The 23,457-nt window shown below is 47.5% G+C and overlaps 4 protein-coding genes across 4 annotated transcripts; 2 read left to right on the top strand and 2 right to left on the bottom strand.

Moving 5' to 3' along the window:
• Positions 1 to 25: 25 nt before the first annotated feature.
• On the bottom strand, positions 26 to 4,610 carry F4807DRAFT_143683 (putative RNA binding effector protein Scp160). Its single transcript, XM_047993124.1, has 5 exons — positions 4,464 to 4,610; positions 3,641 to 4,371; positions 2,288 to 3,585; positions 1,263 to 2,230; positions 26 to 1,209 (listed from the first exon to the last, which is right to left on the bottom strand). Exons 2-5 carry the CDS (start codon positions 4,277 to 4,279, stop codon positions 245 to 247), a joined length of 3,870 nt encoding a protein of 1,289 aa, XP_047853137.1. The 5' UTR covers positions 4,280 to 4,371; positions 4,464 to 4,610; the 3' UTR covers positions 26 to 244.
• Positions 4,611 to 8,532: 3,922 nt separating this feature from the next.
• F4807DRAFT_143686 (Pkinase-domain-containing protein) lies at positions 8,533 to 12,184 on the top strand. The gene is made up of 4 exons (XM_047993125.1): positions 8,533 to 10,005; positions 10,072 to 11,428; positions 11,487 to 11,821; positions 11,883 to 12,184. The coding sequence occupies exons 1-4, from the start codon at positions 8,815 to 8,817 to the stop codon at positions 11,982 to 11,984; spliced, it is 2,985 nt and encodes a 994-aa protein (XP_047853136.1). The 5' UTR covers positions 8,533 to 8,814; the 3' UTR covers positions 11,985 to 12,184.
• A 1,934-nt stretch (positions 12,185 to 14,118) lies between these two features.
• Positions 14,119 to 15,473, bottom strand: F4807DRAFT_143637 (NAD(P)-binding protein). The gene is made up of 2 exons (XM_047993123.1): positions 14,991 to 15,473; positions 14,119 to 14,929 (listed from the first exon to the last, which is right to left on the bottom strand). The coding sequence occupies exons 1-2, from the start codon at positions 15,362 to 15,364 to the stop codon at positions 14,200 to 14,202; spliced, it is 1,104 nt and encodes a 367-aa protein (XP_047853135.1). The 5' UTR covers positions 15,365 to 15,473; the 3' UTR covers positions 14,119 to 14,199.
• A 5,932-nt stretch (positions 15,474 to 21,405) lies between these two features.
• Positions 21,406 to 21,996, top strand: F4807DRAFT_430388 (uncharacterized protein). The gene is made up of 2 exons (XM_047998413.1): positions 21,406 to 21,782; positions 21,879 to 21,996. Exon 1 carries the CDS (start codon positions 21,447 to 21,449, stop codon positions 21,609 to 21,611), a length of 165 nt encoding a protein of 54 aa, XP_047853134.1. The 5' UTR covers positions 21,406 to 21,446; the 3' UTR covers positions 21,612 to 21,782; positions 21,879 to 21,996.
• Positions 21,997 to 23,457: the final 1,461 nt, after the last annotated feature.

Below are 23,457 nucleotides of genomic sequence, written 5' to 3'. Positions count from 1 at the left end.
CGTTGTCATATGTCGTGTCATGTTGTGTTATCATAGAGTGAGTTGAGTAATTAGCAATTTTTATTTATACCTGCTAGTCCGATTTTTTTAATCACGAAGATATAGATAATTCATATGATCCCCTTCCCCACCGGGCCGCCATCCACGGCACCAACCCCTAGGAGCCGTTGCCAACGTTACACGTTAATAATTAGCCCCAAGTGGCCGCCATTATGCATGTAGTACTTTGCTGCGTACGAGACTTCTAATCCCGCCTTCCAGCCTGTCCTTCACGCACGGCCTCGAGGATGAGTTCCTTGGCCTTCTCGCAGCCCTCTTTAGAGCCCAATATCTCTATGGCTTCGTCCTTGGCTTGGTCACGTGGAACGTTGATCTTGCATCCGCTTTGCTTGCGGATCGAGTTGACCTTTGAACCGCCTTGGCCAATAACATGGCGGTATGTAGATGGGTCTGGCAGGATAAGGTAGCCGGTGGTGTTGTTCTTCTGGGCTTGCTCAAGGGCTGCCGCGATGGCTTTCTTCGCCTTCTCGATGTTATCTTGGCTGCCCTTTAGTACCCACGGAATATCGCCATCATCCGAAGAGGCAGTGTCGACAACTGTCCAGGAATAGGCATCATTTGCAGCTTCCGCGTCATCGGTAATCAAGGGGAGTGCACCATTATTAGCCCGCGTAGAAGAGGGTTGGGGCTTAGGTGGCACAGCTTGACCAGCATGGTCAACTGTGACTTTATGATCATTCCTAAGTCTACGGAAGAACTGGCCGTTCTCCGAGATAGCATGGTGATACTTTCGCGGGACCTGGATCGTCTCGCCTTGCTGTTCTTTGATTAGCGACGAAATATGTTCCTTCGCTTTCTCAACATCAGCAGGCTGTCCAACGAGCTTCACGCCGGTCAGGCCGCTTCCTTGTCGCGGAATATCAATGGACACGTTGAGTTGCGATTCGAGCTGGCGCTTCGTCTCGCCGCCGCGCCCAATAAGCGATCGGTGCTTTTCAACGGGTACTTCCATAGATTCCGTTACTTGGCTCTCGCGCTCTAATACTAGAGCTTTGATGCTATCAATAATCTTGTCGACAACATCTTGTCGTCCCTCGATCTTGATAGCATTCCCATCCGTATCTTGCTTGGGGAACTGAATAGTCCGAGCTTGGAGTCGTCTATCTTCAGGGCCACCAGCTTTGATGACAATATCACGGAGAGTTGAACCTGCGTTGAATTAGAAGAATGGTCCAAGTAAGCTTTACACAAAGAGAACATACCACCGGGACCAATGAGGTTCTTGTGCCACTTTCTGTCGATTTCAACAGTCTTTGTGACTGTTTCATCAAATACGGCACGTTTTTCTTCGATAATCTTCTTAGCCGCTGCAACTTGCGCCTTGGTGCCTTTGATCTGAATTTCAACTGTGGCATCTTGAGAGTCATTACGATCATTGGGAATATCAATCTTTGCTCCGGTGGTTTGACGAAGTTCATCCATACCGGCACCGCCGGAACCAATCAGAGACGGAAGTTGCTTTTGTTGAACAGACACGGTTGCGACGAACGAATTTTCCTTAAGATATTGGTAAAGGGAGTAGATCTCATCGCGGGCCTCGTCTGCGCCCTTCTTTGGGCCTCTGATCGTAACTTCATCGGGTCCTTGCTGTCGTCGAGGTTTTCCAGTTTCACTTGCGACGTCCGCAACAGATTCATCGTCCTTGCCAGACTTCGCAGTCTTGGGGAAGTTGATGTGGACTTTGTAACGGTTCTGTAGTCGGTGAATCTGGCTGCCTTGAGCACCAATCAACTCCCGGTGGTACTTGGGCTCGATCTTCAAGGTGTGGAGGGTTTCATCGGCCCACTGACGCGCAAGAGATAAGATATGAGATTTTGCCCGTTCAGCCTTTGCTTTAGGTCCCTTTAGTTCAACTTCTCCATTCTGGACTTGAATATCCACATCAAACTTCTCGCGCAGTTCGTTGATATGGCTGCCACCCTTGCCAATAAGATGGTTGGCGAATTTCTGTGGGAAGTCAAACTTCAAGATGAAACCGCGCTCCTTCTCGTCTTCCTTCTCTTGCTCGATGAAATCTGCTGCCTTCTTCGCAAGCGACTCCACGCTAGAAGTGGGACCTCGCATCGTAACTGTGGTGCCTCTCACACTGACCCTAACAGGGATGTCACCAGCAGCACGAGTAGTTGCGTCCTGCTCCCTTTTAATGAATTTCCGAAGTTTCTCCTGAAATCTAGAGCGATAGTTAGTAAATTTTATATCGTCCAAAATATCGTAGGAGAACACATACTTGACTGGCACTTCCAGGGTCGCTGTGCTAATCTGCTCCTGCTTATTGATGAGCTCAAGGATATTTTTCCGAGCTTCAGTCAAATTCCGTCGAAATTGTTCGAGTTCAGAAGCAGTAGGAGCCTTCTGTGGGACTTGGTAACTCTGACTGGGAGCGTCCTCGCCTTCATACACTAGGAGGACAGGAATATCACCTTCCGCCGCATCCGGAACGATCAAATTGACACCGAAGTCATTCTGAACCTTAGGCCTGATGTCGCTCCTGAGATAAGAGTGGAAGAAGGAATCAACCGGAACCGTCGCAAATCGAGAGGGCGGATGGCCGTTGATGATGGAGCTCATTTCTTTTTGCGCTTTAAGCGCGTTCTTGCCTTCTCTCGCGTATAATTCCCATGGGCTGACTATGCCTTCCGAGAAAGGAGTGTTAATATGAATCTGATACAGTTTCTCGAGTCGCTCGATCTCTTTTCGTTGGCGAAGGTAACGAGAGATGTCTCGCGAATATGCCGGAGCACCGCCGGAAGCATGACTATGGTGCTTCGCAACATCAAATACAGATGTGTGTACTTGCGTAGCAAGATCCATAGCCTTTTCCAATCCAGCGTTCACATCATCAGCTCGGCCAATCACTGTAACAGTGTCAACACCTGGTGAGCTAGGCAAGACCACGACACAATTGGTATCGGCAAAAAAGTCCTCCGTAGGAATACCTCGGTCGCCAATAATAAATTGGTGGGTGCCTTGACGAATCTCAACTTGGTCTAAGAGTAGTTGGTTCTGAAGCTCCTGTACTTGGCGCTCAATAGCAGCCCGCGCTGCTTGAACTGCTGCACGGTCACCGGCGAGTTGGATGTAGTTATCGTTGGCGGGAGGTCCAAAACTTGGTCGCTGTCCTGCCGCCGGCACCTGAGGAACTGAATGGGACCATGGTTGGTGGGGAGGCACGCGAATTTGCACACCATGTTCAGCTTCCAAAGCCGCAGCGAGGCTGTTGTTCGGACCTGCTATGAATGGATAAAACTCAGATGGGATAGACTTCAGTTTCGTGTTGAGATTCGCTGATCGTTCTCCAGCTATTTTGTTAATAGCATCACGAGCCAAGGCCGCCGAAAGTGCATTACCCTCAACAAGTACATCAATGGTAGCATCTTCATCGTCATCCAAGTTACCAGCGGCATCATCGATCTTCGGCAACTGAATTCTAGCGCCGGACTTTTCTTGAATCGACTTGATGGTGGAACCTTGTTTACCAATCACAAGAGCTCTTGCAGATAGTGGAATCGGGACGGCGATGGAAGTCTTCAGAGAAAACGTTAGTTAAGCTACGAGATTGGGGGACTTAAGAGTGACTTGCCTTGATCCCGATTTGCTGGACCAAGTCCCGAAGAGCCTGCTGCGCTTTGTCCTGTGGCCCAGTCGCCTCGAACTTGAAGTACCCACTGGGAGCTGGTGCCAACGAGACCTGAGCGCGTGACTTGCGGTTGATGTCCTTCAGAATATCCTGGAGGGGACGCTTAAGCTGGGTACGGGGCAGAACATGACGCGCCTCCAAGAGGAATGTTTCAACATTGCGACCAGGTATCGACATAGGCGGAGGGACTCCAGTAGGCGTAGAGACACCCGAAGCTGGAGTGGAAGCTCGAGGAGTACCATTGGTCGACCATGATGTCCCGTTCATCTTCCCATTCGCACCACCCCAGATAGGAGAGACATTAGACTTGGATGTAGCTGTCTTGGGGACACCAAGTTCGGGGAAAGCCTCATGCGATTGGGTGTCGAGAGGGCCCGATTCCTTAGCAGGCTGCTTCCCGGCCGCCTTAGCAGAGGGAGTTTGGCCCCATGAAGCTTTTTCGGCAGCATCGGGAGCTGAAGGCGACTTCAGCTCCTCATCGGGAACATCCTCAACAGTTACATGATGGAGAGGGTTTTCAGCATGCTTTTGAAGGAGTCTTGCGGCAGCAGAACCTTCGACATTATTGACCTCGGTTGCCATTTCGTTTATAGACAGACGGTGAACGTTTTCGATGAACGGGTGGAGTGGAAAGTTGGAATTAATGCTCGTAACTTAAAATATAGATCTTGAAGCTGATTACAATTCGTTAGTTACATATTGTAATTAAGTAGATTACACAAGGTGGCCGTTACAAAAGACGAAAAATAAAATGGGCATATCTCACTAATCTATATATCTAAGACACCTGTGGGACTGAAGATTCAACGATGAGGAAGAATGCTTCGAGAAACAGGAATGGAAATTGGAACAGGTAATGGCAGGGGCCAATTGGAAGAATCACACGTTGAGAGTAATACCGGGACTGCAGACGACGAGAGAGATGATGGAGCTGATCGAGTAGGGAAAACTAGAACATGATGCACGAGTAGTAGTATTGACTTTTTTTGTATCTCGATAGGAGGAAGCTGATAGGAAAGGGGGGAGTGTGTAACAGGGCAAAAGAGTATAGTATTTAGGTGATTGATTAATAGAGGAAGATCCGCCGGAGTGTATAAGAATCACGAAAGATTCGAAAAGAGGCGGAATGACAAGCGTTGCGAGTTAGGTGATGCTAACAACACGACGTAGAGGCGTAAAAGGTGAGGTGGAAGTTTACTGGTCGAAAGTTCTTAGCCAACAATTCTAAAAGTCGATTTTTATTGATCCGAAGCAAATGCCAGGTGGAAGTCCCAAGTGCTTTCCGAATTGAAGACTGCATGTACGCCTGCGCCTGCATACATGTACAGTCACACTTATTTTTCTACTGCAAAGTACTTCGCTGAGGAAAAGTAAACTAAAAAATGGTCAGCAAACTCTATGCGAATCCCCGCTCTATAGCCCCACCTAGCCCACACTTACCGTTCACCTTTCAAGGTTCTACATGGATGATTCAGCCTTAGCCCCAAGCTGTGGCGTTAGAGCTCGTGCCACCAATTCGATAGCTCCACGATAGAATCTCGTAGATTGAAGCCACAACCCACCGAATCAACCAGATTCTTCAGTCTGGGAAGCCACGACTAATAAACCAACATATCAAATCAGTCTTCGCAATCTTTATAACCTCATATCCTAGCTCTGTATTTCTCTACATAGTGGGAGAGGGAATGGGTGTCTTGCCATACTTTCTACTTACATAGATAGCTCCTTTCGAGTCAGGCAAAACACATCCACCATATATCTGAAGAGAAAAAGATAAAGGTGCAAAAAGAGATGTCTCTCTAACCTGAATGTTCCCATATACGTATCAATCGAGGTCGAACAATCAACCTGTGGATTCAACGTATACCAATAAATAGATAGGATTATGGGGATATAAGTATAAGTATTGCCTACCTTAATCCGGTATCGCCTTAGGAACTCATATACTTACCTAGGCACGTTAACGGCACTAGGACAACACAGCCTAGTCATATTTTGTGTCGAGGACTAATGGCAACGATGGGAAATCCGAAGGATCAATAACTAGCGGGAGAAGGTACTGAATCCGTCGGATGTTGTTAAATCAACGTGGTAGATAACCTCCCGAGTGAAGAGCTCGTGAGTGGAGGATATTCTCCAGCGAAGATGGGACTCTTCATTTGCGTTCTCTGCTCCAACACTTGTTTTAGATAGAAAACGTGAACATTCGATTTTTCACGATGTCCGTTTTCGAATAAGCAATGTTTGACATAGATTGATGTGTCATGCATTTGGTCGACGTGTGTCGATGTAGGTATCCTTAGCCTATCAACCAAAGTCACGAAGAGCCCAACATGCAACTTGCCGGTTGTGCGTGCCTCTATCACTCTTTCAATATCCCAACTTTTGTGATCATAGCACAGCTCACGGGAATTTCGGACTTGTATTTATGTCCACGTGGATGTGACTGGAAATTAGCCTGCGATGATGGGTTGGCGGCAAGGGCATGGCGTAGCTATGACTAGGAGAAATATCAGCATATCAGCACTTCTGCGTATGCTACTAGGTAGGTAAGCGTGTTATCTTGTAATCGATTAGCAAGTCTAATTCTCCGTTGTCGAGCCAAGGTAACGAGGCGAGTCTCACTCGATTTGAGTAGATACGGCGATAAGTTCTATGAATAGAAAGTTTAATAGCTATGTAGATAAAAGTCTGAAACAAAGAGACTATATAGGTAACATTCCGAATATTAGATAATCCTCGAGTGAGGTTGAAACCATCGAAACTTTCCGGAAATCGGGGAGAAACTGTAAGTGGAGTGACGCGTCGTGACGGATAGATTTGTAAGATAAATCTTGCTTCTACAACGGCATCACCCTTAAAACATGCAGGAGACGTTGACAATTAAACTTACTTCGATGTCACTCAATCCACGAATGGAGAGGAAGGCTAGAATTGACTAGATCTGCTAGACGAAGGATGTATGAACTATCTTTCGACGATGATGACCCAAGAGCCAATCAAATCTGGCAATTCAGCATGGCATGTTGGTCGGAGGGACATGACTAGTGGTTAGGAGGCTCTGGATCGAAGTGGGGACAGTTGGACCTGGGCGTCAAACATAACTATTGTTGTCAAGGATAAATGGTGAGCGAATATCTTCCAACGAACCCTTTTCGGTTTCATCGGACTGAATCTCTTCAATTTCCTGGGAGATCTAATATTTTAAGCTTAGTGAAACATGACCACCGGACCATCGATTAGATGAAAGTAGATGCGTGGATATGGTGAAAAACTTGAGAGCTTCTTCCACACCCCCTGAGTTCTTTGTTTTTAGACGACAGGTGACGGATAAAGCAGCCCAGAACATAATGTATTCCTTTCATAACAACAGTTGCCGCTTTCCAATGGACCCTGGAAGTCATCAGTCTCATGCGAGGTCCATGTGGGATTCGGATTGATAGGTATGTAAATAGTATCCCACGTGATGCTAGAGAGTAGTTGAACTTTAGCGGACGGACATTCCATTATGGCGAGGTCCCAAGAAGCTCTAACGGGAGCTTTGACGTTAATAAATCACAGGAACAGCGGGAACCCTGAGCAGTGCGTAATAACCCTTGGACTTACCCCACAGGTAATTCGCACGTATGTAACGCCGTTGAACTCATATCACGACAATGAAGGAAAAGAGTCGTTCTAGAATTGGACAACCGGGACAAAACAAGAATAAACAAAGACAAGATCAACAAGGACTAACACGAGATTCTTGAACTAAGCGCCACTTTTAAAGAGGTTATCGTTAGATCCCACGCACTACCAAGCCAAGCAAGTCCGGTCACCCTCTCCAACGGGCCGGTCAATTAGCTGCAGCAGAAATCCGCATACGACAGCCAACCCTTAGGTGCTACCTACGTGCATACCTAGGTAGTATACAGATAGTTCGATGTTGTCAGTTACTAAAGTAACATGTGAGCTAGGCGAATGTGAACATTGATAAACGGACTAGACCTTCTATGTCTTTAGCATAACAAGTAATTAGACATTTACAAATCAGGTCCTGTTGTGAGTATCATATTTTGCTCTCTTCGCAACATGAAGAGTCTCGAGCTCGTATCAATCATTCCTCTTTTTTCATGGATGTGTTATCGAGGTGGATAGACAGTGTAGAGACTGTGGTGAGAATGTATCTGCGAATCATAGTTGTAGATGGTGTGAGATTGGGCGAATGAGCAGCAATTGTACAGCCACTATCTCCATACGCCACACTGTCCCCGCACGTTGTTGACAGCCCAGGTGCCCACCCGGAGCACATGGGTACATAGGTACCTAGATACGTAGTTACATCAGCGCATATATCGAATGTACCTACAATTCGTACCTACCTTTATCGCGATATGTACTTTCCCCCTCCGATTGATTCATTCGGTACCTCGTCATGATCGTAAAGAACGAATGACGAATGATCCATTATATGATTGTAGAAGGCACAGCAAGCTTGCGCTGGAGTTTCCAATGTGAATATAGTGGAGGTTAAGTAGCGTATAACGAAGCCATTCCCTTTCCTTCTTTCCATCCTAGTTCTAGCCTCTATCCGTTTTTCATCATTTCTCTACCTACCTACACACAATACTAGTGGTATACTACTACATACGCACCCCCCCTTCTCCCATTTAGTCATTTAGTTCCGACCTTGCCCATTAATGGAATAACCAACTTGTTTTCCCTGGGTCAGAAGTGGCAGATTAGCAGATTGGCATAAAGGTACAAGGTAGGTAAAGAACGTCCCTATGATAACACCTAACCAGAGGGAAGGGGAGAAGTAGTAGAAGCATTCGTAATTAAAGACGAGTGTCGAAAGAATAAAAACAAAACACCCTACCTACTACATTCAACTTGAACACCCCTCTCCCGCTACTACCACCACTCCTCTATCGTCTCGTTCAAGGTCGGGTGTTTTCTAGTTCTCGTCAGCCCGGAGGTTTCATCACTCGACCCATTCATTCTGATTTTTTAATTGTCACTAAAAAAAAAAATCACCGCCGCCCCCCCTCTCCAAAAAAATAAGCAAGAACTAAAAACTCTGTTTTTTTTCTCTTACCCCCAGTACCGACAGGATTGTACCTACCTTAAAGGTAGAGATGGACAGCCACAGTGCTAACCCAAATGTTAATCTGCAGCAGCAACAACAACAGCAACAACGCCGTAACAGACTGACTAAGAAACCTCCATCTCAACATCGCAACCATAGTCACAGCCGAGGACATAGTTTCTCACTCACCGCTGATGGTCGCTTTGACGCCCAATCCCTTCAGAGCAAACGGAGCTCCACGAGTCTGAGGCGAGCTCCAAGCGCTCCCCACAGAACTCCCGCTGCCGCTGCCGCTGCCGCTGGTGTTGGCGTTGGTACAGCCACTACCGCTTCCGCTCCCATTAACACAAATTACAACACCATTAACAAAACCACCACCACTACAACGCCTAACGTTCCAGTTAACCTGGGCATTAACAACGCGTCAAACTCCTCTGCACCCTTACAATCACAATCGCCCCGTCATCTACCGCCCGTCACTACTAACAATAATTATAACAATTACAAAAATTACAACCACGATTACACCACCCACTCTTCACCCGTGCTATCGCCCCGTCAATTTTTGCCCTCCACAATTTCGACTCCTCATCACCTAGCCTCGTCTTCGCCCACACATTCCCCCTCCAACAACGTATTCCCCGTCGCTTCTGCTGACGGACCCCGAATTGGGCCTGGAGCCGGTAAAGGAATAGGTGTAGGCATAGGTATTGGGAAATCGAAGCCACGAGATCAGCGTTTGTCCGATCCTCATATTCTATCACCCCTCTCTTCTCAGACGCCTGAAGAATTCGTCGGCGCGCCCTTTGACGGCAACTTCATCCTAAATCATTTTGAGGCTACCAAGTCGCCGACGTATCAGTATCCATCCACCCATCCTCATACTCCTACCCACAACCCTAACCGTCCCGCACTACCCCCACCATCGAATTCGAGTCCCGACCCACGTGTGATGAGTCCTCCTCTACGACAATCGGCTAGCTTTTCTGCTCTCGACGCCGTCAACATGTCGGAGAAGTCCCATGGTGCGCGCGTCAACGAGAGCCAAGTTGTTCCTCCGAAGCGATACTCGGATGAGGGCAAAGAACTAAAAGGTCCTGGTGTATTAAGAAAGAAGTCTGGCTTCTCTGGCCTTATGAGCACATTGGTGGGGTCGCAAAAGAAACCTATTATATCCGCACCCGAGAATCCCGTCCATGTCACTCACGTCGGCTATGATAGTTCTACTGGTCAATTTACGGTTAGTCTTGCTTAAGCTGGCTTTGTCGTCGAGCCAAACTTGGATCGTTACTTATTGTGCTCATAGGGCCTGCCGAAAGAATGGCAACGACTAATTAACGAGAGTGGTATTCCGGAGAATGCTCGAAGGGAAAACCCACAGATGATCGCCGACATCGTCACTTTCTACAAGGAGACTACAGAGAAGCCTCATGAGGATCAAGTGTTGGAGAAGTTTCATGATGTGAGAGCTCAGGAGCTGCGCGCCCCCTCTGGCGGAATGGCAACATCCCCCGGCATGTATGCATCAAACTATGCGGGTATGTCACCTATGATTAGTCCACCAGCAAGTCCGAGATTTCCAATCGTGAATAATGAAGGCACCTTCGAGAATCCCCGAGCCCCTCCTCCCGTACCCGTCCCTGGGAAGAGTCCAGCACTACATTCCCTCAAGGATCATCCCAACTTGCAACCAAGTCGACCTGCGCCGAAGCCCCCTGTCTCGTTGCAGACGCGAACAGTACAGCAATCACCTTATGCCACTAAGGACTCGGGTATTGGCATGGCGCAAGCAGGTGAAGATCTCCACTCGCCTCTTACCCACACCCCGTCGCTAAAGGACAATGTTCCTATGCTCCCCGAAGAGCACCGATCGAGATCGAATTCGCGAGTGAATGGAAGCCAACAACATGGCCCTGTCGGCCAACAATCACCTAATCCTCAGACATCGTATCAACAGCAATTGATGCAACATCAGCAAGAGCAGGCAATGGCTCAGGCCCAGGCTGCCATGAAGGGCCAACTGGGTAGATCTGCAAGCACTAAGCAACCACCGGCCCAGCCGATGCCCCCGAGCTCGCAGCACCCCATCAACCGCCCGCCGGAGGCCAATGGTGCAGGCGGCGCAGGCCATCCAGCGCGCGTTGGGCCTCCGGCACAGCAATCGCGTCCCCGTCAGAGGCCGCGGCAGAGCAGCAGCATAGATGTCGCGGCAGCTTTGAAGCGCATCTGCTCTGAGGGCGATCCCCGCGAACTCTACCGTGGTTTCACTAAGATCGGGCAGGGCGCGTCTGGAGGCGTATATACCGGTCATGAACGAGGAACGAACCGACTAGTAGCTATCAAGCAGATGAATCTTGAACAGCAGCCAAAGAAGGACCTGATCATCAACGAGATTCTAGTTATGAAGGAGAGTTCCCACCCGAACATCGTCAACTTCATAGACAGCTATTTGTGCGGTGGTGAGCTGTGGGTTATTATGGAATACATGGAAGGCGGTAGTTTAACTGATGTGGTGACTTTTAACATAATGACGGAAGGGCAGATAGCGTCTGTCTGCAGGGAAACCTTGAAAGGTCTACAACATCTACATTCTAAAGGCGTTATCCACAGAGATATTAAGTCCGACAATATCCTACTATCGTTGGATGGCAATATCAAGCTCAGTAAGCCACTTTCCTCCAAAATTCTTGGTCTGAACTGTAACCTAATAATCTTCCTTAGCCGATTTCGGTTTCTGTGCACAGATCAATGAGGCGCATAACAAGCGCACTACAATGGTTGGCACCCCGTATTGGATGGCGCCAGAGGTCGTGACAAGAAAAGAGTACGGAAGAAAGGTCGATATATGGTCTCTGGGCATCATGGCGATTGAGATGATCGAGGGCGAGCCACCATACCTTACAGAATCGCCTCTCCGTGCGTTGTGGTTAATCGCTACCAACGGTACACCTCAGATTAAGGAAGAGCATAACTTGTCTCCAGTATTCCGAGATTTCCTTTACTTCGCCCTCAAGGTAGATCCGGAGAAACGTGCGAGCGCGCACGATTTACTTAGGGTATGTGCCCTTCCCTCTTTAACTCGAATATAGGGACTTTCAATGACTAAACTTATTCTAGCACGACTTTATGAAGACATGCGTTGACTTGGCGTCTTTGTCTCCGCTCGTCAAAGCTGCCAGAGAAGCTCGACTAGAGGAGAAGGCCAGCAAAGGCCAATGAGGTGCCCGCCAATGGTGTTAGGGTGTTCTTTTTATTTTTATTTTTTGGAAGATGTTTAGGAAATCTTGGAATAATTCGACGTACTCGGGCTTCTGAGGGATTGAATAAGTACGATTACAATTATCCCCATACTCAGGAGTACATCTCGCAAGACCTTCGCAGTTTTGCAATATCTCCGGCCATAGGGATGATTACGTTATTGCCCGAGTCCACGTGGGAGTTATGAGAAGGATATGAGAGGGAAGACGTTGGGCGGCAGGTGATCAGGGTTTCGATATTATCCCTTGGAGGGGCCGCCCTTAACTACTTTTGTACATAGCGAGACGATACCACCACCACCACCTCCTTCACCACCACCCTCTTCCTTTGGACGAATTAACTTCTCCATTGGACACTAGAAATGAGAGCTAGACGATACGGAATGTATGCCCTCGAAAACATGGCTTGTCTGAACGAAAGCTTCAATACGAAGAGCACTTACCCACGAAAAGGAGCTATCAGTCCAAGAGATTTGTTCGAGGCAGATAATATAATGAAGCTTGTTGATCCCCGATAAGTTGCGATTCTAGGTTAGGTTCATACATGGAAATTTAGGATGTGATTCGCAAGTCCGTAAGCATCTAGGTAAGTATCTAGCATCTAAAGATGGCGAGATAAGTAGACTTGGGCCTTCGACCGCCAGATAGGGGCTATGAGGCAGATACGGGATTTCGATTTGGACGCTGTGGACTAGTCTTAGTCCTATAGGTCGAAGTCGTGCAATTGTTTCCAATGTATTACTATATCGTTTCATGCAGATAATGCTGTCTAATAGATAAGAGACTTCTTCTTGTAGGATGACTTGTGTAGAGCAAACCTCATGCAAGGGAAGAGAAAATTGGTCGACACGAGCTTCTAGATGGCAAGGGGTCGGGGATCGCGTCATCGGCCGTTGATTGTCCGTCGGGCGAGCTACCGTAGGTCGGAGGTCGGTCGACGCGACAAAGAGGTGGTACGGGTATAGTATCTAGAAATAAACTGTTGATGATATTTTGATACATAGGTACCCATCTAAGTGTTTATCGGGAAGGTCAGAGAAAGAACCAACGTAGCAAGTCAACAAGCTTAGCTACGTCAAATCAAGGTAAACTACCTAGGTAGGTACCTATCGAATATCCATCGGTCTCTGGATCACGAGAGCTGTGTTAAACACATTTGCCTCGGAAGTCTTGATATCCCGCCTTACCTCTACAGCCTACTACTTCATACATGCACATAAAGCAATCTCAGGGCCAAACTTCGTGATAAGAGCAAAGCGTACTTTCTCCATTCATATCGTCGCGCTGCATCGAAGCAGACGTCGAAGAGGGTCAGTTCATACCCAACCCCTAAACCCCTTTTCGCAGTGAATCCTGGGGAACTAGCTATCCCACCTGAGGGTAATTGTAGTAGTCTCTAAACTCTAGATCGAATCCTAACATTTTTGTATCCCCTTTTTTGTTCGTAAAAAAGACATCGAAGAATTCTCTCTTTCCCCTCTATGATGAAGACATTTGGTATCAACCCCCGTTTTCCCCGCTATGTTCGTCTCTCTTCCCTAGTTATGAAACTGACTCCAGATCCTAAACGATTAAGTACGTTGGAGTAGGAAAAAAACCGAAAGTAGAAATCAAATCTATGCCGCGCGCGTTGATCTGCATCATCCCGGAAAACGTTAAACCTCAATCAACAGAAAAAGACCATGTTTATTTACGGGATCACACCCGTGAGACCCGCCGTAGAACCTAACCTAACCACGTCCGTTCGCGATGTACATAGAGTTATCCGGTTTCCGGATAGGTGCGTAGGTGTGTTAGGGGTAAATGGTGTGCGACACACTCGTCAACGACCAGTGACGAAGTTGGTTGAACGGAAAAAAAGCTCGGTGAGATATCCCGCATACACGTATGTATGTCGGTATACAATGCGGATGTTCAGGATATTTCGGGAACAATATCAATTAAAACTCCTCGCAATGCCGCAACGCAACGTAACCACACTCGAGGGCTGTGTCGCGGCCCCCCGCATCGGATGAGACACACAATTCGCCTGCCCTCGACCCCAAGCTACCTAGTGCTGCCACGTAGTACGCAAAACTCCGGCTAAAGGGCCAGAGCCGCAATTCTGTGTACACACCATGCCGTAAACTGGTTGTTTCGACATCGTCGAAATGAAAAGCAGTCAGGCACTGGCTAGCTTAGTAGCAAGTGTAACCGCCGTCGATGGCGACATTGGCACCGGTCATGAAACCGCTGGCATCGCTAGCAAGGAAAATGCAGAGGCCGTTGAGGTCGTCGACATTGCCAAGGCGGGCCTGGGGTGTCAGCGAGCGCCAGATCTTCTTCTGGGCCTCGAGTGCGGGAACGCGGTTAAGGGCAGTGTCCATGTAACCGGGAGAGATGCAGTTGACACGGATGTTGTACTTGGCCCATTCGGCGGCAAGCGACTTTCCGAACTGGATAACACCAGCCTTGGAAGCGTTGTAGCAAGATTGTTCTTGAGGGTAGTTAACGATGCTACCGCTCATGCTAGCAACAAGAACGATGGATCCAGGCTTGCCAGCAGCCATCATAGCTCGCCCAACGGACTGGCTCATCAAGAACGAACCAGTCAAGTTGATGTCGATCAAGCGGCGGAACATGGCTGGGTCGTAAGTCTCGGCCTTGATGTTGGAATCGGCGATACCGGCACTGTTGATCAAGACGTCGGGTGCGCCGTAGGTCTCAACAACCGCATCAACAGCGGCATTGATAGCAGCACCGTCACGGACATCAACCTTGAAAAAGGAAACAGGAAGCTGGGTCTTCTGGTGAAGCTCAGCAGCAGCCTCGTCTCCTAATTCTTGGTTGGCATCGAAGATCACCAGCGCCTTAGCACCAGCCTCGGCGCATGCACGGGCCATGTGGTTTCCGAGACCTCGAGCACCTCTGTTGGTGAACCGTCAGTCTCGTTTCATAATAGTATTGGTATGTAACAAATTTAGCTTACCCAGTGACAATCACAACCTTGTCCATTATGCTCATTTTCTGCATGGTGGGCGGCATTGAGCGGTAGACGGTCTTGTTGAGAGGGGTGACCTCGGTGTCCTCAGTGGGAGGGAATGGCTTCGGCTTCGCATCGTCGCGGTTCACGGGGATACTGAAATGATCGCTAGTCGAACCAGCAGTGCCCGTGGAATCTGGAGAGTAGACGGAGACGGGAACTTCGGTCTCGCGTACGACGTCACTCCTAGGACGGACGGAGGATTGGCTGAATGTCCGTTGAGCTGCGGGGAATGCTCTGGTGATGGAGGAAGATGCGCGAGTTCTGGAGATAAGGGGAGCAGCAGCTCTGGTAAGGCGAAGTGCTGCGCGACCAGACATTATTGCGGTTTGTGTATGTGCGATGTGTGATGTACGTAAGAAATAAAGGTGTAGTATATGTAGAAAGTTACCCAAAGGGAGGTATGTTATGTAGGTCTAGGTCTAAGTCTAGTTCTATTCGGATAGGAATTGTCTAGAATTGTTGTGCGTGTTTAGGTTTGTGGTTTGCGAGTAAGTCGTCAAGGTTATCGGGAAGCTCGAAGGTTGTTGTGGCAATCAATGACCAGGCGGCGAACAAGCTTTTATCGGCTGGGGGTCACAAAGCAAACTGGACCAAACTGTGCCAATTGTATGGAAATGCCAGGGGATGACAGGCGTGAAGAATCCGAGATCGGGGGTAACGCCGTAAGAGAAATCAGAAATGTCAAATTCCCAATTTTTCAAGGGTCCTAAGGGTTGGGTTGGGTTGTGAGATTTTTGAGGTCACAAGACGGACTCCTGTTTAATTGGATTCCAGACGGGTATTCCAGACGGGTATCCAGTATCCAGTATCCAGAATCGTGGGTATCTCGAAACTAGTCCTGTTAGACCGATAGTCACGGACAAAATCAGAGATAATATTCCTGCTCCGTGCTCCGTGCTCTCAAGCTTAATAAAGATTCGTCTGACCGTCTGCTCTGGCGACTAGGGTCTCAACGAAGCTATTCGACAGGGGCACCACAGAAATTGGAATAGGAGTATTTCCAATATGAGCGAAGAGAAATTCGGGGTAAGACGACAATGACTGGTGACGAGATGAAAAGTAGGTATCTATGAAAGATCAATAAAGAAAGTAGAAGGTACTAGTAGCTGAAAGCCTTGAAAAGCGAGAGAAGAGATCCTTTTCTACCTGTCCGCCATCGCTTATCATTCCCTTCCCTCAACAAATTGTGGGTTTTCTTTTCTGACACTTGTCAGGACATTCTGTACTTTGCAGATGGTAAAATGGATTCAGGGTCAGCAACTAACGATAGCTACTTGCTCCCGTCGCTCTAGACCCAGTTGAATTGAACTTTCTAACTTTCTAGGTTCGCTAACTCCGAGATGCCGTAACGGACCACAAGTAGAAGTGACGTCGAATGAGGTCGACAACCCGCCTACGGAGGTGGTAGATGTACCTCCTATACCGTGTCGGATACATGGTGTAGAGCTACATAGGTATTTACGGAAGTCTGAAGGTTTGACGGTGTGTAATATTTGCGCCATCCGTCTCAGATGTACCTTCCTAAGTAGATCCTAAGGCTTGCCAAGTGTTGGATCTGCTTCCAACATGGTTCAATGTTACTGCCACTACCGCCGCTACCTACATATAAATACGTATGTACAGTCAGAATGTGGGCGACAGCGAGGGGACGAAGAATGATGGTGGTGGCGGATAGCTATGCGGACAGGCAGACTGGATTTGAAAATCTTTCTTGAACATGTCGATCAAGGGTAGCTATGTGGGAGCCAGGTAGCTTTGTTGGCCTGTAAGTACATGAATTATGCAGCGCTATGCAGTAGCTATCCATACATAGTACTGCTATCCCATGGACCCTGGCCCACCATTGACAACCATTAAACCCTAGCAAACTGCCAAGTGAACGCCTAGCCCAAGCCAAGACCCCCTATAAAACCGACCCGACGGGGCCAAAACTAGATAATAATGGGGTCGTGGGTCCGGCATGCAGCCGAATGGCTGTGGGTCTCTATTTAGCTTGACTTTAGCTTTTAGCTCCCTGTCTGGAGCCTTCCAGCTTTGTTCTTTAGAATTTCGAAACTAACCTTATTCAACCTCCATCATGGCAGGTGCATGGCAAGAACACGAGTAATGAACATTGGCCCAAACTAACTAACCACATTCCTGGCAACGAAATTTTATCCTTGTAAACATACACTACATAACCTCATTACTATGCGACGGACTAGTTGACTAGGAGGCTCTTGATATGAAAGAATTGGACGTGGGGGGTTCTTGAACTCTCGTAGTAATACCTGAGTACCTACAGCAGCAATATCACAATCCCCTTCTTAATCCCGTTAGATATCAACAAGCCTGACAACCTAGACGACCTGAATAAGTGCGTTCTATTACCCTACCAACCATCCGGACTTGTCTTCTTAAGAAGGTAGTTTAGATCTTGCGGCATTGATAACTAAACTGAACTTAGAAGGCTGAAGCATCTTGGCCCATCTGACTATTTGATGGCGTCTGCGTTTAACAGATATCAGTACACTCAAAACAGACTTCTCAGGTTCGTTTACCTATACATACGATATTTTTTAACGGGACAGGTAAGTCCCTGTATTTACGGATGTACCTACCTAATGAGTTGATTTGACGGTCGAACTCGTTCTGAAGCTGTTCCTCTGCAAGCCAGCTTGCATTTTGCGGGGATAAAAGTCCCTACACGACTCGTACCTGCGGCTTATACATGTTTCGGCGTCATGTGACGGGAATGGTATATAAATATATTGATGCTAAGAGGTTAAGTAAGATTGGGGTAGGGCCACACCGCCGGAACGTTCACGATATTTTTGTCTAGAGCTAAATCAACATGTTTTCTGGGGTTGCCCCAGTAAGGGTACCTGACGCGGAGCGGAGATTATGCGCCAAATATACCTCAGATCCGTGGGGTCAAATCACTCATGTCACTCCGCATCGGTGAGCTCTTGGTCACTAGGGGCGGGCAAAAAGGAAGAGGGACAGAAGAAAACATCGTGAGATTTTGCCAGCCTAGACTCTCGGACTCTCGGTGGTCGTATTCAGACGAGATTAATCTCTCCCCTAATCCCTAAAAAAGGATGTCCAGGTGACCAAAATCCCCCACACTCCCACGTCTCGAGACCTAACATTCTTCCGAGAGGCATTTCATTGTCAATAGTGCCGCGTAATGTTCAAAACATTATAATCATGTGTCGGATTGTTGAGGTGAAGGGAAACTGAAGCAAGCGCCGAGGCTGGTACATGTTTCTCGGATTACACAACACGTTGCACCATCTTATCAATCAACCAAAACCTTGGAAGACCTACGTAATTCTGGTCTCATGTACAACATAGGCTACAGGTATCACCTTTCGATTTAAGCTTAATGGACCACAATAATAAACGGCGGTCAGTCCAGTTCTGTCCAGTCAATCCTGATGTCGACTGTGTTAGTTCAAGTAAATACTCCGATTTGCGGCTCTGTCCGTCTCAATCGAACCTTGCAGCCTCGCCCCCGTAAAAAGTTGTAGATGAGATCCGTGATCTACTTATATACACGAGCGCACGGCCGAGCACACCAACGGCGAGTCTGACAAGTTCCCATCTCACATTTCAAGATAGAATTTGACGTCCCGTATTACGCGCGTCTCTTGAAGAGTGCAGCCAAGCTAGGTACCTTGCAATACACCTAAATGGATGATTTCTCATATATATCCATGTAATGCTCAACGTACATAGTACGTTAGTAGGGCAACTCGACACTAGACCGGCTTGGAAAGAAAAGATATTTTCACTGTTGCATGGAAAGTGTTTGACCTGTTTTACCACCCTACTACGTACAATGTAATCCCAGAAGATGCTCAGACCCTGATGCCAGGCGCGTGGGATGTAGCCTGCAATACTCCATTTAAAATACTGCGTGCCGAATACATTAATATAGGGCGGTCGCGGATCTACAGGAAGCTAACGCATAATTTTAGCATATGCCGTAGTACAGTAATAGTGCATAAGTATAAATGGAGATGTGGTGGACTTCTGTGGGTTTTTGTTACGGCAAGAGCTTCAAAACGGTGCAGGCAAGGAAGGTAAGCTCCCCACAGGTCCATCTTGTGGGTATCTGTGGGGAAGCCAAAGCCAAAAAATGAGATCAGTTATACATAGGTAGGTATGTACCTACTTAGGTACTGTGGGCGTAAAGTATCCCAGTACAACATCAGAAAAGGACAGACTCGACGGGCCTGACTAGGCATTTTAGTAGGCACACAGCAAGGAAGTTCCGAGATTCGAGATGCAAAAATCATTCCAGCTTCCAGGCGGTGTACAAGTGGACATGTGGACCTCCGACAGGTCGCGGTGATGTTACCGAACTTGCGTAGGCGAACTGCACCAGCGTTGAACTCGCAGAGTCGATCGTTAACGGAACTCACGGAGGCGATGAGGCGATTGTCAGAATTAACAGGTCGTCGATGGCAAGCTGGCACATGCAAAGAAGTTTATTTATCCATCACATACCTCCTATCTACCCTCCTATCTACACGCATACCTGCCCATGCCCAGCATTGCCTAGGTGGCTTAAGTGGCAGAGTGGTCACCATAAACCCCTGGTCCGGGCCCGCAATGATCTGCCAAGATTTATCTAGTCTATCTGTGCTGTCCACCAAGAGCGGTGCGGTCATCCCATCTCGGATACCTAGCTGTATTCGTCTGACACACTGTGAACCCCGAGCGGAACTGGGGATACCCGCCAAGTTGGTGGCTGTCATTATAGAAAAAGGGAGGGAGAGACGAGCACATCTCAGATTCACTGAAGAATTAAAAGACTATCAAGGGGAAACGTGGGCAAACCGACTAGGTAGCTATCCAGGGTGGGAAGGGTTTGATAGGGCCTTTTTTTTTTCTAAACCCCCACCACCATGAAGCACATTCATCACATCCTTCACGATACTCGCGGACACGGTACGAACTGTACGCCGCAAAGTCGCTGATCCCTTGAATCTAGGATTAGTATGTCCTACCGATTATGCTTACCGAAGGCACCCCTCCTTCAGGTACGATTATGTTACTTATCATGTTTTTTGCATACTCGCTGCTTTACTATGACGAAGGATTTGGGACTTTAATATAGCAATCATTGGAACTGAGGTATTATTCTAACAACCTAATTGCTACAGAATTGTAAATCTCGAGCGTGACAGGTCTGAGTCAGAAGATAATATCCATAATTCATCTCACCATCGCAGACAGCTTTCTAAGAACGGGAAAGGCCTGAGTTGCAAGTGATAAGCTTTGCGAGCCCGAATCGGACCCCTACCGTACTCGGCCTCTCATCCCAGGTCGTTGCCTCTTCCGACGTCCGCCCCGTATTCCTCCCCCCCTACGAATTCGGTTCTCCTTACATAAGTACACTAGCAGCACAACCCCATCTAGTCATTCCGATCGTGTCGGCGCCGCCCTCTACGTCGTCATATCCGTCGTCGGATAAGATCAGCGCGTTACGTCGAGTGCCGTCCCGCTACCGCTGCAAGCTGCCGAGAGCGATCAGCTCACAAACCGAAATGGGCTCCGCCTCAGGCTCCCTACTTGCACAACACGTCCCACCGGGACAGAACCCGGTACCAAGTTCTCGGTATCCCATCCATGTCAGTAACTTTGACCGCTCTCTGCTGATGGATGTATAGGGCCGAAGTTACCCATATAATAAGTCTCTGTTTCCGTTTGCATAAGGCTGCCCTAGGTCTACCGGCATCAAATAACGAAGAGCGGTGGCCGTTGCAATATATTTATCGTTGCTCTATAATAACCAATCTGGTGTCTTTTAATTATCCACGCCTATTTCTTCTATAAAAAAGTACCTACCACTGAAAGGGTACCTGGATCTGTCTGAGTACCTTGTCCAATATGGTTACCTACACAATGTTTAAAGACATCGGGTTCAGACCAACTATAGGATAGGAGTCAGGTGCCACAGATGAATAACTAAGTTCAAATTAACCTCGCTCAAATTTCTCTTGTTTAAAGGCACGAATTCTGTCACTCCTACCCTTGGTATCCCTTATTTTAGGCTTTGAAACCTGTTATAATATTTCAATATGATCTTGAGCATCATTTTTCAATAGTGCCGCTCTGCTGTAGTAATGCGTAATAGGGTCTTTTTATTCTGTCTCTCATGTTGCCTTTACGCCGTAAATCATCTCGTATAGCCAATGAGCATTCCGTTTCTGCTGCATCAGTACACCCTCAAGGTGCACAACGCTTGCCAAGTGCGGAAATTTACTCATTTGATTGGCTAGCCGCCCCCAAAGTGCTGTATAATGATGACCTACATGAGAAACTTCAACTGCCCAAAGCCTTAGCCTCTTAACTTATAAATACGACGCTATCTCGACAGTCACCATAACATACGGGTGAGCACCTGAGATGGCTAATATCTCGTCTCAGGGGTTACTTCTGGGTTCATCACCTTGTCAAACATGCGATATGTCTTCGGTTAAGACTTTTATGTGCGTCCAGTGCAATAGTCTGGCATTTTGTGACTCTTGCCAGCTGAAATTGGTGCCCCATATTCCTAGGGCTATCGGTTAGGAATATTTCAATTTAGGGATAATGTTGCAATGTAAAATCATGGGCAATATCAATCCGACTTCGATCTTTCAACGTTTATTCCTAAGTGCAATAAGTTAATACAAGAAAGTCTTGTCAAACTCCAAGCCGCAGCATATGAGCTAGGTCAAAAGCTTCCAGGTAGAACTGACCGTAAGTTCTATCCCAAGGTCCCTGTCACGAGGCGGAACCAAGAAGCTGGGGAAGAACGACGTTGTTGCGCGAAGAGCTCTAACTAACCCCTTCCAGGGAACGCGGTATACATACATGAACATTCCTTTGTCTACAGCTAAAGGCCAGCTGCTAACAGGGCGGCCTCGTACAGGCCGACTCCCGATACCTCTGACCACCAGCTCTCGTGGAGGAAGGTTCTGAGACCCTCGTTATCCCAAAATTCAAGCTCCTGATATACATTCTCCACTTTGAGCCGTGATGATGAGAATAGCTGATTCCTTGTCCTATACCCCAAACTACCTCCATTCTACGTAAAGAACGTATCGATGTGATTTACGGTGCCCTTGGGAGCTTATCTGACTTCGTCAGTTATTCTACTTGTTTCTCGTGTCTAAGAGGACTACTAGGATGTGTACTTCCATGCGGCAACGAATTATGTTCGGCATGCGTGAAAACTTATGGGTATGTTAGTTCAAGGACCACGGTTGAGTTAAATTACTGTCCTCTTTATGTTCGTGAAATCATGGCAGACCTATCATGGACTAAGCCCCCCTGTGCTGGGATTCGTGTGCTATGCCTTGGTAGGTAAGAATAAATCAAGCCACTGAGAAGATTCTGAACCCGAAACTGCCTACTCGACTTTTCCTTGACTTGATTGCCGGTACAAGGCAAGTCAACCAGTCTTGTAAATGACCAATTAGTTAACCTTTGGCAGCGCCGGTGGTATCATAGCTCTTGGACTAGGGGTAAAGGGATGGTCGATTAACAAAGCCATCAGAGATTTCAAGGCACTATGCAAGGATCAATGGAATCGAGCGAGAAGCAAAGGAAGCTCTCCAGCAGAATACGTTAAGAATTCAAAGACGCAGCGCAAAGGTTGGTAACAATCACGTTTTTCTTCGAATTAGAAGTCAGTTCTTCGAGACAGACGTCTTCAGGATACACATGTAAAGGCAAGTTTTAAAAACCTGTCGTTTGGTATCGCCTGTCTGATGCCGTTTAGGATCGATATGCTACAGATTCTAGAATTCAACTGACGAGATGAAGGCTGTTGGAGTTCTCTAAATATTGTCTCAAGCGAAACTCCGAGCCGTATTTTTGATTAAAGATTACATTCTCGGATCTACAGCACGGCATATCGTACTTACCGAGGGTGCTATTCTCAGTATGCATCAACAGGGCTACTTTGATATTGAACTCATTCGGATTAATGCTTGAAAGAACATGCAATAATTAAGATAAAACTTTGTTTGCAGAGCACGCCTCACCTCTCCGGAGAGATGAGATTGCCCATTAGTGGATTTCCACGCCAGTTAATGAATGAGGACGCCATCCATATAGGCATGCACTCTAACCGTCCTGGTGACCCAAGTTTACGGATACACTAATATATTCGATTAGGGTCGTACTCGGAGTTTGCATTTCCTAGGTATCTGGGACTATTCGTCTAAGAAATTGACAGCAGGAGCGTCGAGATCCTATACAACGGAACCTATGAACAAGTTTTCGTCATCATTAAATCCAGTAGCAGAGTCACCAGAGTCTCCAGCACCGATGCCCAAACTCCCCTCCAAAGGAGATACAGAATAAACCTACACGAAAGAGTTGGGGCCTTGGGCTGCCTGAGTTGGAGGGATCTCTCAGTGTCTAATGT

The sequence above is a fragment of the Annulohypoxylon truncatum genome (assembly GCF_022578515.1).
Source record: "Annulohypoxylon truncatum strain CBS 140777 unplaced genomic scaffold F4807scaffold_21, whole genome shotgun sequence".
Classification (NCBI taxonomy): Eukaryota; Fungi; Ascomycota; class Sordariomycetes; order Xylariales; family Hypoxylaceae; genus Annulohypoxylon; species Annulohypoxylon truncatum.
The sequence above is the reverse complement of the archived record's forward strand: the minus strand, read 5'-3'. Positions and strand labels throughout refer to the sequence as shown.